Source organism: Borostomias antarcticus (genome assembly GCF_949987555.1).
Source record: "Borostomias antarcticus genome assembly, chromosome: 5".
Classification (NCBI taxonomy): domain Eukaryota; kingdom Metazoa; phylum Chordata; class Actinopteri; order Stomiiformes; family Stomiidae; genus Borostomias; species Borostomias antarcticus.
In genome coordinates this window covers 11,280,953-11,296,298 of record NC_140238.1, presented here as the reverse complement: position 1 = coordinate 11,296,298, position 15,346 = coordinate 11,280,953, and the positions used below count along the sequence as shown (strand labels likewise).

The 15,346-nt window shown below is 45.5% G+C and overlaps 1 protein-coding gene across 1 annotated transcript in view; it reads right to left on the bottom strand.

Annotated features, from left to right (window-relative positions):
- Window positions 1-5,953: 5,953 nt before the first annotated feature.
- ccdc88c (coiled-coil domain containing 88C) overlaps window positions 5,954-15,346 on the bottom strand; it is a 53,782-nt gene continuing 44,389 nt past the window's right edge. Inside the window, exon 31 of the mRNA XM_084437970.1 lies at window positions 5,954-7,643. Within this exon, the coding sequence (XP_084294096.1) occupies window positions 6,681-7,643 (963 nt within the window). The 3' untranslated portion in view covers window positions 5,954-6,680. The remainder of the gene's footprint in view (window positions 7,644-15,346) is intronic.

Genomic DNA, 15,346 nt, shown 5'->3' with positions numbered 1-15,346 from the left:
GACGTACAATAGATTAGCCAATCACATCCTGGAAGCGCCGTACCTGTGTTTTGCTTGAATAAAAGTCAGCCCAAGATCAGGAGGCTTCACTTCTCTGGATAAACCACTCTTGTTGCGTTGTCCAGAAAGTCCTTGCGCTCGTATGTTTCCTCAATAAACCAGACTTAACCTTTTGAGCGAATCTTGGTAAATCCTTTTTTGACTAGATCAGTTAAAATCCATAACATCCTACAATAGCAGCAGTCTGGCCCTGCATGGCACAGGAAAGCCCAGGATAACACAGGATAGCCCAGGCTAACCCAATGTAACCCAGGATAGCCCACGATAACCCAGATTATTTTAGGATAACCCAAAATAACCCAAGTTAACCCAGGATAGCCAAGGATAACCCAATGTAACCCAGGTTAGCCTAGGATAACCCAAGGTAACCCAGGTTAGCCTAGGATAGCCCAAGATAACCCAAGGTAACCCAGGTTAGCCTAGGATAACCCATGATAACGCAAGGTAGCCCAGGCTAGCCTAGGATAACCCAGGATAACCCAAGGTAACCCAGGATAGCCCAGGATAACCCAAAGTAACCCAGGTTAGCCAAGGATAGCCCAGGATCCCCATTAGCTGACACCTTAGCAACAGTGGTGTAGCGACTGCTAACCTGTTAAGTCTGTCCCAAGCTAATCATTCTTACAGAGGCTAACTCTTTCTAAATGACATGTGGATGAACTATGTCAGGCTGATATAAATCTGGCAGAAGACCAAGGGATATATTAAGGAGGATTCATTCAGTGTCCTCAGCAGTGTCACTGGGCACTTTGGGCAATTTCCCCCTTTCTGAGAATGACAGTTCACGTGAGAGGGCAATGAGCACGCCAGAAACAGAGAACATGCTTGGAGCACAGAAGAACATGTGAGGTATGATCAACAGTCCACACGCTGTCTGGCATGGGCATAGAATTTGAGGGACGCTGGGGACATGTCACCATCAATATTCAGAGACTACTATCCCGCCTCACTAGTCCAATATCTCCCACCCACAAGTTCAACCTTTTTTAATTTTATACAAAACTTTTATAGCCAATTGTAGGTGGCGCGAGATCTAGCTCCTTGCACGCCTGCGATTTTTCCCCCGCATGTGAAGCTAAAACATGCGTAAGATGCAAATAATGCTCACACAACATGTTTTTCATACTTATTTCACAACTCATTTCACCATTGTACAGCACACACGCCCACTTGCTTGTGGGGTTTAAATCCTATGCCAAATAGCCTATGCCAGAATATGTAGGAGAAACCAAACATTAAACCACTTGCCAGCATGCATCTACCGATAGGCTAAGCTAGCCTACTTGCTACTTGCTCACAGTAAACCCTGACTTAATATAGCTGTGGGGCTTATTTAATATGCCAAAATGTAATATTTAGACACCAAAAAGCATTAAACCATTTGCCAGTACGCATCTACCATTCTATACAGAGCTATAACGTTACCTGTATCAACCTCGTCCTCATCATCACCCAACCGACGTGACTTCTGTACATTAATCAGCAGTAGGCCTACCAAAGACTTTTCATTCATGTTCATCTGTCGGCTTCCCATCCACGAAATATTAACAGGTTCAACTATTATACGCCCCATTCAACTCTGCCTGTACAGCTAGATAAACTCTGACCACTAGTCTAGATGTCACTGTGTGCTCTCCTGAAACGGTGTTGGTGTAAGCAGTTACCTTCTCAATACATAGTTTCGCGTAGCCAGACCCATCTCGTTTCGAGCTGTGCCAGCTGAAGCATAATGAAGGACCCCCGAGGCATTTTGCGACCCCCGAGGCATATGCCCCCCCCCCCCATCTCAAAATAAAATACTTTGCCCTCCCCAGCACTCAAAAAAAAAATCACCATGCCCTCCCCCTTTTTCAAACCTCCCCCCCCCCCCCCACACCTAAATATCGAACGGCCCCACACAGGAATCATCAGTGTAACTGCTTTAGCCACTGACTGCTACCATTAATGTTACGGAAGCTGCTGCTAGTTGTTGTGAGCTCATGAGCTGACTATCCCGCTCTTATTGTGCTGGATTAGAATTGGAAGCATTGGAACTGATGTGTCCAGGCGACAAGACCTATCTTAATTTATCAGACATTATTTCATGTCATTTCAATTCACAGCTATTTCAGTGGCGGGACTAGCTTCCCTTCGACCAGTCCTGAACACAGAAACAAGCCAGCCACGCACATAAGCCAGGCTAGACCTGGCCTGGTTATTCACACTCTTGACAAAGATGAACAAAACAGATCATATGGTTTTTTTAACCGGCCGTTTTGTTCATCTTTGTCAAGAGTGTGAATAAAAATGGAGTGTATGCGCTACGAAAGACAGGAGCACTGGATCGGGCTTTGGCTCGGCCCGGTCCAGACAAACAGGCTACCGGAACCCCCCAGAGCCTATAGTAGACTCTGTGGTAGGACCATTGTATCATGGAGGTAGACACCACAGGCTGGTGGCCAGCGGAAGGAGGGAGGGGGCAAGACCGGGAGCTGGAGGATTTGGCTTTGGCAGCGGTTACCAGAACCTTTAGAAAGGCTTAGTTCTGCTCCGGCTCGGCCCAGTGACAGGCCACAGAAACCCCCAGGGACCGAGGCCTCGACAGAGGAATGTGTGTCGATCTGCCCCAGAACCACCAGCTTTCCGCCCAGGCCATTAAAACCACGCTGCTAGTCCACCAATTTGGCATTTCGCTCACGCAGTCCCATTAGCACACTTCACTCCAATGGAGTCAAATCAGTCAAGACGAGATGGAGACAATTGATCCACTGAATGGAAAGCATGTAGGCCTACCTGTTCGCCTGACACCTGCTGACTGTGACCAGGTTTATTGTAGGCTACTCCAGAGCCTTAATCATTGCGATAATGAGTTGATCATTTCATTATTCCTGTGGTCTGTGCCAAGTGTCTGCGTAGCCTACATATTTTTCTTTTGACAGGCGAAAAATGCATCACCTGTCCTCTCAATTCATGTAGGCCAGCTAGACAAGATCAAGAAGAGCCAGTCGAATTTAGAAAATAACTAGGCTACACACATACCACTAGATATTTTGAAAGTTATGTATTTGAAATTCAGATCACCTAGCCTTTTGTAATTTAATACACCCTCCGTGAGCAGTAAGCTAGATAGCATACAGTAAAACTCCACGATAAGGACATGAGACTAGAAATAGGCTACAAAACGCGAACTTAACAGTGCTTAGAAACCTAGAAACCGTTATTCTTACCTCGTCCACTCACTCCTGCCCAGTAACGGCACTTGGTTGACTGTAAAGATGCGCTGAAATGTTTCCCGGTAGGCTATTATGCGGCAATGCGCTCTTACAGATGTGAAAGTACCGGAGCCGCCAGGGAAGAACGAGCTCGAGACCACAGCAGAGGGGTGGCGCGTGATGGTTTTTCTCTTTCCTACATCAAGGCCGCGCGCCACTCGCCTGTTGAATTAAAACACCTCTGAGCGTGCAGACAGGTTTCTGCGTGATACTACCGATGATCTTCACGCGCTCAGCCCCTTCCTGCTCCTCTTCCCCTCTCCCCCTCATTCCACTACGCTGGTCGCCCTGTATGTGCGTAATCATGCGCTTAATTTCCAGTCAGTGAATTGGCCGATATGACTGTGTTATAGTAAAGGTGACTCAACTATGTAGGCCTATAGTAGTAGCCCACCTAAAGGGTCGTTGAGTGGAAAGAAAACGTACCTCTCTCTCACTTCTGACACATAATCAACACTTGAAAGGGTGTTCAGACAGCACAGACCTCTGCTCATTTGCCTAATGCATTTTGACAGTTTTTCCAAATTGAATTGGGTAAACTCAAGTGCCATTGAAGAGGTAGCCGTTCGGTGGTATAACTGGTAGGTGAGATTATGAGAGGTGGTCATGTGTGTGTAAATCAAATGACCCGGGTTTGATCCCAGTGTGGGCACGTTGTTGGAGGAAGTAATAGGCCTAGCCTAGATGACGAGTGACGCACTGACACCTGTTGGATCAGAATGTGCCGTTGGTAAATGTGTACATCGACACTCCGGGCTCTCCACCCCGCACACCCCAGTCCAAACCCAGTGTCTAGCGCCCCTACAAAGAGAGCTGGCTTCGTTCTAAGTTTTGTTTTCATTTATGGACCCAGCCCGTGATCCGGATCCGCTTCATAATGGGTTCTGTTGTTGGCCCATGCTACACGCCACCACAGAATTTCATGAAAATCGGTCTTGTAGTTTTGGTCCAAAAAATTAATGGAGGTGACTGGCCAGCCGTGTTTGGGCAGCCTATGGACCCGTCCCGTGATTCGGATCCACTCTAAAATGTGGTTCCAAGTTAAACCATACTACACCCCTCCACAGAGTTATGGGGCGCCAAATGTAAACCCCTGCATCTTTAAAATAAAAGCTCAGATTTACCATCTTTTATTTTAAAGATGCAGGGGTTTACATTCGGTGCCCCATACAGTTTCATGAAAATTGGTCTTGTGGTTTTTGTGTAATCCTACTAACAGATAAACAAATGTACACACGCCACCAAAAACATTTCCTCTAGGTAATAACTAGGTGGCAATAATGATAATAACCAACCACCAGGAGGAACTTCAGTTTACAAAACTTTATTAATAAAAAGAGTTCAATAGTTTTGGTCAGGAAGGTTTTCTCTCTACATTAAACTATGAAAACAATCACAAATGTTTTCGACGTGTTCATTCCAGTCAGAAAGCACATTGGTATCAAACAGAAAATACTCCAGTTTCATCCCAGTAGTGTTTGGTCATGATAGTCCAGAGGTGTGTTTGCTTGTGGTCTGGGCCGTGTGTTTGGAGCACCATAGTGGAATGTCAGGTGCTGAAGAAGTCAGTGTGCAGGCTGGGGTTGCTGTGCTGCCCAGTGAAGCTTCTTCTCTGAGATTCTCTTGCAGTAAACATTTCCAATAGTTGACATCTCTACAGTAGTTTCAGGCCTCTACTGGTCTGAAACAGGAAGACAGACTACCTCACCCATGTCTAGAAAGGAAGTAGGTTCAAACCCAGGGGGGAGGTGTTATGTACAAACTGATACACCAGTACAAACTGCACCACAAACTCAGTCAGGCGACAAACACACAATAACCAAACAATCTCACACGGAGGAGGACGCAAGTCTATCCTTCTATTTACCAGACCAAAGAATCATAATAAATACACAAAGTCTTATTGCCGTTTATGAGGTGTGTTTCAGTGTTTGGTCACGATCAAGAACTCTAGACGTACATATGACTGTGTGGTAATGCCATCTTCAGTGACCGCAGCAACCCAGTGTTCGGACTCACGTTGACTTCATCTTCTTCATCGTCATTATCATCTTCATCATCTAATAGTGCTCTTAGCAATGTGTTTGGACTCAGTATTCATATGTACATAGCATGTTACAACACAGCAGATAGGACACAGGTTGACAGCCAGGTAGGGATATAACATGATTCATAATATCTCCATATCTCCATTCACTCCTCCTCTCATCACAGCATCACTCTACTCGGAACTGTTCCTCCTTTACATCTGCCTATAACCATCATCATCATCATCATCATCATCATCATCATCATCATCATCACCCTCACAGTGCTAGATAACTCCCTCCCCAGTTGGACAGTCTAGTGTGTGTCTATGTGTAGCCTGCTGCCCAGCCTGGCCATGTATTTAGCGTGCTGCAGGACAGATCAGTTTCTCCCTGATATTGCTCTCTCTCTGAGTCTCTCTGATACTGCGCGCTCTCTCTCTATCCATCCTCTACCCTCTCTTCCTCTCATCCTCTACCCTCTCTTTCTTCCTCTCTAGCTCTCTCCATCCTCTACCCCCCCCCCCCCTCTCTCCATCCTCTACCCTCTCTCTCTCTCTCCATCCTCTACCCCCCCTCTCTCTCCCTCTCTCTCCATCCTCTACCCAGTAGTTAGCCTGGCCAACTGTGGTTGTCTACAGGCCGGCTGTGGTCATCTCATCCCCAGGCTGGCCACTGTAATCAGGTCAGCGGGATAACACAGCTCCTCTCTGGCCAGCACTTCCAGTAAACTGTGCAGAGAGCAGTGCATGCTGGGATGTCACAAGGCCGGAGAGGGAAGGGTGTAATTACGGTGGGAGGAGGGGCAGGGGACATACCCCTCAGGCGTCCAACCTTCCCCAGCAAGAATAGGTACCCTGACCACTAGGACTGGGGAGGGAGGGGTTCATATAACCCATGTCAACAGAGCAGAGGTGTTATATCCAGGTTGCAGCACTAGAGGCTGAGGGTCTTGAGCTGGGCTTGGAGGGGTCTGGCGCTGGGCTTGAAGGGGCTGGGGCTGGGATTAAAGGGGTCTCGAGCTGGGCTTGGAGTGGTCTGGGGCTGGGCTTGAAGGGGCTGGGTTTGGGGAGGGTGTGACGACGCAGTGGGTGTCCTGTAGAACAACATATACATTCACGTCTCTAGTGCCTTTAAAAAGTCTGCTCCTCAGTGTTCTACTGGTACTGCATTAGAGCATCTGTAGCCCTGTTCATTGTTTGTTGGGATCCTCATTAGTTGTTACCGAGGCAACAGTTTCTCTTCATATCTGCTGGTTCATTGCGGTGTGTGTGTGTGTCCGTCTGGTGTGTGAGTGTGTGTACACCAGTCCCGTAGGGTCCGGCAGGCCCTCTGCTGGTCTCTAGACACAGCCGTATTCATACCAGACAGTCTGGGGGTCGTTGCTTGGGTCCGGGGACGCCGGCGTGCTCTTGGGCTGCTCATCCGAGCCTCCGCCTCCTCCCGCCCCTCCGCCTCCCTCGGGACTCTTCAGCAGCGGCGAGCCGGACGTCGGCCGCGCCGTCTCTCTAGGCCCCGCCTCCCTGTCCTCGCCCGCTTCCCCAAGACATAGCGCTGGCACCGCCCGCACCGGCGTGACCATGGCGACCTCCCCGCGATGCTGCTGCTGCTTGGGGGGGGCGGGGCGGCCGTGGGCTGGACTGTTACGATTGGTTGCCGGTCTCCCCCCTCCGCCGTAGCGTTCCGTCTGCAGCGACATCGCGGACTGGTGGTGGTGGAGGGGCGGGGCCAGGGGGGAGTATCCTCCGTCTCCGTGCTGATTATTGGCGGGGGGTCCTGCGAGCCTGGCGGACAGGGGACGTTCCCTCGCCCCGGACCCCGCCCCGGGCCTCCTGACCACGCCCTCCGGTTGGTCGGTGGAGCCGTCGGGGCGGAAGCTGTCCGGCCCGTTGGAGCGCAGCAGGTCAGCTGACGCCAGGCTGAAGGTCCGACTCAAGCTGCCGCCACCACCGCCGCCGGACCCACCTACCCGTGTCCCAGGGGCGTGAACGGAGGAGGGCCGCCCGCCAGGCGTCGTCAACGCCGGCCCTCCGAGCCCGTTGCTGGCCCTGGGGGGGAGGGTCTGGGAGTGGGAGGGGGGAGGGGGGGCGGAGTCTGGAAGACGCACACTGGGCTTGACGCTCTGGCCCGGCTTGTTGGCCCCGCCTCCTCCTCCAGTCTTCAGGGTGGGGGTGACGTAGCTGGTGGGGGTCTTGGCTCCATCTCGTTGGGGGGCCGTCCGGCCCGGGGGGCCGCGGTCTCTCTCTCCGCCCGCCCCCCTGGAAAAGTAGTCCGTCATCAGGTCCTCTCTGCTGCCCGTCTGCACCTGGGGAGATAAGACCGATGGACACATACACACACACACACACACATGATCCAACACACACGCCGACACAAGCACACACACAAACACTCACAGGGTTAGATACTATAAAATACTGCACGTTCACACACTCCTCTCTTAACCTCTCCTGTCTCTTGACACTCATTATTGGTGAGAGTTCACAGTCTTTAAACGTCTTGAATTATAATGTTGCGGGTCTGATCAAATCAAGAGTGGAATGAATGAATGAAAGTTCGTGTCATGTCCGAGGACCCATCCCTTACAGGATTATAATACACCATAAACAATAATTAACTATATCACATATACTTCTCACGGTTTGTAAACTACGCAATGTACACCAAACAATAACAGAAAAAAAAAAAAAAGTATTTCGTCAGAATCCAAAATAAATGCATCACATAATATTCTGCAAGTGCAAATACCCTATGATCAAACATACATTTTAGTCTCTCTGCATCGCTCAACCACATCAAATCAATATTTTTACATCTCTCAAATAATTTTTGACGCAACTTATGATATAAGGGGCAATAAAACACAAAATGGAACTCTCAAAATCAATATTACAGTAAATACAAATGCGTTCTTCTTCTGTAACCCCCCAGGAACGTACAGTTTCAAGGTGCAGGGGCAAGATCCCAGAGTGAAGTTGGGCACATAATGATCTTTGTCTTTTGGATAATGGAGCACAAACATATTTTTCATTTCCATACCACCTTTTTATCATACTGAACGTTCTTAATTTTGGTTTATATAGTATACCCTGTGACCATTTCATCTGATGTGTATTAGACAAAGCTTCCTTAACTAAAGAGATGTTTACAGTATTTACATTTTGGAAAAGGTCATATGCTCCAATTTGTCCTAGTATGTCCTCTATCTCACTTGCCCATGCAACTTTTACAGTTACATCCCAGTTTAATATTTTCCTGGCAACTCAACTCTCTGGCATTTTTATTAGTCTGTTCCATAGAGCTAACATGCTACCTTTCCATCTTATGTCACCTGGCTCCCAGCCCATATCTCCTCTTATTGCCAATACGGGGGCAAATTTATGAACTCCTAGAAAATACCGTATTTCCCTATTCTGGACCATTTGTCCTTTCATATTTACCTTTGACCCCCATACTCCTGCCATATAGTCCATAACCGGACAAATACACGTGTGAAATAATTTGGAGTAGGTAGCAAATCCCAAAATCCCCCAGCTGTTTAGTTTTTGCTATTATACCACCAAGTGCCCTACTGGTAGATTCAGCCAGTACAGATGTACCATGTTCAAAATTTAAATGCTCACCCAAAATGAAACCTAAATATTTAGAATGTTTTAACATCATTGCAGGTTGTAAAACCATCCCTCTTGGCCCCACACACACACGCACATATACACGGAGACACACACACACACACACACACACATAAACACCATTACCTAAATGGCTCTCAATTACAGCATGCAGCTGTCAGCAGCCTAAGAGCCTTTCAACAACCAGCTAATCTAATAACTGAAGACAAATGTTTCTGTTAACAAACAGGATCGATGTCACTCCTGTCTCATCTTCTACACACACACACACACACACACACACACACACACACACACACACACATACATGCACGCACACACACACCCCATGTATATTTTAAAGCTGGTCTGGGTTGTGTTAATAACTGAATATTTTATTATCGTAATATGAAGCAGGAGAGGCCAGGGCCTAAAGACCAGTGGTGTATATCCACACACACACAAGCATGCACGTGTGCACACAAATACTGGGCCTCATCTATCAATCGAACGTAGAAACTAGCGCAGATCCCACCGCAGAAATCATGGTACACCAGGGACGGATGGTTCATTAGGGCGATTGGACGACGTACCACCAAAGGGAAAAGAGAGAGGGATTTTTTTCCATCCCATTCTACCGCAGGGTTACACCTCTAGAGTCTAGAATCACATTCAACATGGCTAGCATTAAGAGCAACTCAAACTCCAGTTATTAAAAGGGACACAGTCACGCTTGTTTCAGTTGATATTATGTGGATTAAATGCTTAAATTATGTGTGTAGGCATTAGAGGTGAACCGATCAAATGGTTTTGCTGATTAATCGGCACAGATAGGAGGTTTTTAAAACTACTGTATTGTTATCGGCTGAACTGAGCTCCGATAGTGGCAGATGCCCATTATAAATAGACCACCAAACGATGTAGGCCTAATCCACCAAATCACACGGATGTTCTGTTACATTTTTTTTTTTTAGCTATTAGCTACATTGAATTAATTGACAAGAATCTGGACCACAGCCATCCAACTGACGAAAAGGAGCAGGCTACATCATTTGAACAAGCTACTGGCAGTAGATAGTCACATTTATAAGCTACAGTGTTAGCTACATAGCTAGCTAGCTTAGCTCTAACGTTAGGCTAGATAATGTTAGCTAAAATACTCTAACACGCCAGACTATTGGGCTTAAAAGCTTCAAGCACATCCACGGGAAAAAGTATATAGTTAAAAAGATTGATCTGGCGATTTATGAATCGATTATTGTTAATTCAAATGACAATTGATTTTGAATCGTAAAATCATTTTTTTGTGCATGGCTGTAAGCTAGCACCATAAATAGGGTTTGTCGGGTTGTCAATCCCTCCCTCCCTTACTCCGGTCAATGTTGACCTGCATTTCTCTGTTGGCACCACAAGAGGCAGTAGTCCAGCACACCAAAATAAAGAAGGACACCAAAATCAACCCGCCGATCTCCACTGCACAAGTACAGTAGCAGTGAAAGTCATCTCCACTGTACACGTAGAGTAGCGGTGAAAGTATTGTCTCCCACCCGGGAGATCAGGGTTCAAGACCCGATGGGGATGATTTTATAGGACTATACCCCAAACCTCCACACGTTCATCCTTTCACTCCAACCTTTTCCCAGATAGCACAGATATTGGTCCTCCATCGGAATCAGAGTGACAATCCGCTGGAGTGTTTCTACTAGGGGGTGTCTAGAGGGGCACCGTGGTTAAACAGCTGGAGAATTTCTGTTGGCTAGTCGGTAGCGGTCTCCGAGTGGAATTCCACTCGCATTCACACGTGCTTATGCCCTGCCATGTCACTTTTCTGATGGTAAAACTCATGTAAAACTCATTTAAAAGCAAAAAGTGATTTCTATCTTTCTCAGTCCACTGAAAATCTGAATGACCCCTGGAAAACCGTAAAGTCCCTCTCAGTCAACTCCGGCCCTGCTGAGTTACCCCCCCCATATCATCGATGACTCAGTTCTAGTGTTCAATAAATCTGAGATGCTTAATTGTTTCAACAAACATTTTATAGTCTCCAGTTTACTGTTTGATTCCTTGCCAGAAGCCAATTCTCCCCCTTCTGGTCCTCCTCCTCCTCCTTTGGCTAAGTTCTCTGGTAGTCTCCCTGGACACCATTCATTCTCGTTCTCACCCTTCTCTGTTGGCAATGTTTGGAAAGCCCTAAGGGAGCAAGACCCTAGGAAATCGGCATGTCCTGACAATCTCCCACCTCTCTTTCTGCGCCTCGCTGCAGATTTCATTGCAGAACCTGTATCACACATTTTCAATGTATCTATTTCTATTATTAGTATAGAGATGGATAACAATGTGAGGGAAAATTATATTTGAACAAGTTGATGAAAGTGTACTGGTTCAATCCCTTAATGGTGAGACTCTACCACAATGTTTTATCATTGCTTAAAACTGCCCGGTAGATTAGTGTTAGCCCTATGTTGCTAGCTATATTAGTGTTAGCCCTATGTTGCTAGCTCCGCCAGCTACTGTGTTGTAGCTCTTTAGTTGTAAGTCTTTTATTAGTATAGAGATGGATAACAGTGTGAGGGATAGTTATATTTGAACAAGGTGATGAAAGTGTACTGGTTCAATCCCTTAATGGTGAGATTATACCACAATGTTTTATCATTGCTTAGAAATGCCCGGTAGATTAGTGTTAGCCCTATGTTGCTAGCTATGGCTTCGGTAGGGATTTTGATAGCTTCTTCATACTATTATCATGTAATCTCTGGTTATAGGCTATTGGTAGCTAAGAGTAACTGTACTTTGATTATTATGTTCATTACGTTCTGTTGTCCAAGTATGATTTAGTCCACGTTCTTGTTAGTTGGCTACAAACGTGTATTATCAGTAATAGACTGCATTTACTGTTTTCGGCCACAGGAGGGGAGCAACAGGCTTAAACCCCCCGCAAACCGCAGCCAAAAGCTACTAATATTAAAATGGAAGAGAAATGAATTGCTGAAGTGCAGACATATCCGATGATCTATGATCCCCAGTCCAAATATTATAAGGACAATGTGAGAAGAGACAGCTGCTGGTGTGCAATTGGTGAAGTTGTGGGATTATCAGGTAAAGTAGCCTACTCACTGTGTTAGGCAGTCTTGACTTCTGAACTTTATAGAGTAACGTTAGTTGGTGATAACTGTGGACGAGTCTAGTTGGCTTTTTAACTTGAAAAATAGCTTTAGCTACGATCATCTTACAGGCCAAAATGCATCATTCATATACCAGAATGAATTTAATGCATGGAGGTAGTAGAAACAACAATCCATAACACCGGTCAGCAGCAGGCTCTGTCAGACTGCCCTCTATTTATTTTTTAAGTGCACTAGAGTGCGTCGCATGTTGCATCCTATGTGCAGGGCTAACCGGACACAGCGCCATGCGCCGTCTTGCGCTGTTGTTTCGGCTGCGGTTTGCGGGGGCCTTTAGATAGACTGTGTTCCCTGTTCAGTTTCAGCAATTCAATGAGTATTTGAGTTAGGCTATTTAGTTATTTGTGTAAGTATTTCTGTTAGTTATATATTATATTTCTTTATTATTTTAGAGACCACACACTCACTGCCTGTTTATGTAAGTGAATAGAATTGAAAGGTCAAATAATGCTTAAGATGCTTAATGCTTAAAAAATAGTAATATTCAGGAATATTCAATATCAGAAGTGGGCCTTACAAAAGGTTGAGAATCCCTGGTGTAATATAATAGTCTGTTGTAAATAAATCATGTTTAGAAAAGCATGCCCCGAATTAATGGGTACCTCGGAGCATGAAGGTGTCAGTTCCCTCCTCTCCCAACTTCCCTATCCTTTTCTACTGTCGCTGTGCCAATAAAGCAGAAACTAGAAGTTTCTGAGCTAATATCTTTACGTGGAAAAACCCAGTCACAAGGGGAACCACTGAGGAGGCACTGCAGCAGGAGACTACGAAGTACCTGACAGGGGCATCAGACAGAGGGAGGGTGGCTGGAGAAACTTAAAATACTGAACTGCTTTGGAGCACCTGGTTCCATGGCCCCAGACACTGGGCTGACTGTGATGTAAAACAAGTCTGCAAGTTTATTTGGTATTTTTAAGGAAATGTATAGTCTGTTTTGCAGATTAATTAACTGTGTCAAACTGTTGAAACTGGGTAACCAATTAAGTGACCAATTACAAGTCCCATTGATATACTAGACTTGTACTTACTGTTATGTTTCTCTGTGTATGCAACGTGTTTTGTTTTCTGCTCCTCCTGTTCTCGGTCCCACTCCCAGATTCCTGAGTGGATCCAGTTATAATTAATATAATTCAAAGCATTTTAATAAATATGAGCTGAATTAATAATAATAATAAATAATACATATGACAAATATGTGATTTGTCATTTGTGTTTGTCACTGGATGTTATAGAAGTTATGTAAAAATGTGGTTACCTGGTGGTGCTACAGTATGTCAGTTATTGAATTAATGTGCAGTAATTGAACATTTGAAATACTTCTGTTTTGAAATTATACCTACAGTAAAGGTGTCTCAGTAATTACCCATTATGTATTAGGCTATACTTTACATGTATTTACCAGGTAAATGTTTAGTAATTGGGGAACTTTGAAAGGAAGGGTTACCAAAAAAATGTTTAGAATAAGTTCATTTAGCAATAACAATTCATAAGCCTAGGGCCAATGGGCCTAGGATATAGACAATAAACTACCGGTGGAATGGTGGTGGAGCAATAGCGGGAGCATTTCGGATTACTAGCGGACAGCTGTCCCTGACGCTAATAATCTGACAGAGGTCCGCTTGCCATTCGATGTGCAAATGGCCAGGAACCCGCCAGCGGATTCCGCTGGAGGTCTGCCAGTGGATTCCGCTGGAGGTCCGCCAGCTCGTCCATTGGGGAACCGCTGTAGGTCCGCTAGCCTTGTGTTATCTGGGTTTATCCCTTACCTTTGTCCAGAAACAGAAGTTGAACCAATTGCCGCAAAATAGCCAACGTTACAGGAATCATCCGTGTAACTGCTTTAGCCACTGACCGCTACCATTAATGTTATGGAAGCTGCTGCTAGTTGTTGTGAGCTCATGAGCTAACTGGCTATTCCGCTCTTATTGTGCTGGATTAGCATTGGAAGCAATGGAACTGATGTATCCAGGCGACAAGACCTATCCTAATTTATCAGACATTATTTCATGTCATTTAAATTCACAGCTATTTCAGTGGCATGACTAGCTTCCGTCCTACCAGTCCTGAACAGAAACAAGTCCGCCACGCACATAAGCCAGGCTGGACCTGACCTGGTTTCAACCCAGTCCTAGGTGCGAGGAGGACGTTCTTAGAGATTCTCCTCAGCGAAACATCATTCATAGAGGAAATGAATAGGGAGCCAAAGCGTAAAACTACACCCTCTACTGGTCTGGCTCGCATCAAACTTTTGCATGGGAGAAAATGTTGAAATAATTCTTAATCGATATTAATACAAAACTTTACGACAACACATACCATTTTGGATAGATTAATATTTTGGTTATTTGACAGTGAACAACACATCTGGGTACTCTGCCACGTTTTGCGCACTTCACTGGAGAGTGCAGCTGACCAGAGCACTATGTTGGTGTGCTTTGTAAACATGTCAATTGTCAATTCAGAGTCAATTGCTCTTGAATTAGAGCACATTGCTAGATTCTGTGAGATTTGATGACTGTCAAAGCTCTTGTTTAAATAAGTGACTGAATAAGCCTCTAAGCTATCACATTGTTAATCCGTTAGCCTACCCACTGTTTTTAAGTTGTTAAAGGGGAACGCCGCTGTCATAGCAAGTTTAGCTCAAATGTCGCTTTGTCCTCAATGAAACCGATCTGTGCAATAGTAAGCTAGCTCCTTTTTCCTCTGTGTGCGCACCCCTTTTATAATGGAGGTCTATGGGCCTCTGCTAAAAACTATGATAAACATGCATTTTCAAGGGCCAGGAAGCCCCTTGCCGGTCTCAGTAGAATGGTGTCTTGTGAAATGAATCGCCATCCCCATGAGGACAAAGCCACATTTGAGCTAAACTTGCTATGACAGTGGCATTCCCCTTTAATTACGACTGCCTGTAATCAAATTCAAATATATTGGCACGATAGGTGAAAAGAACCCACATTGCCAAAGCAATATCACCAGTAGACAGTAATCATGTCACCAGTAGCCTAGCCTAACAAGTAGGCTATCTCAAAATGAAAGCAAAATTAATCTTACACCAATTTTTTTTTAAACCCGTTAATTGCAAACAATTTGAAAATACCTTTCTTTTTTAGGGACTTATGACACATATTCGAGGCCTTTGCAAAAGAAAATATTTTGCCATAGGCTACATCTTTTTAAGTGCTGAATATGTGGCAAATACTGTAATGCTTAGATGC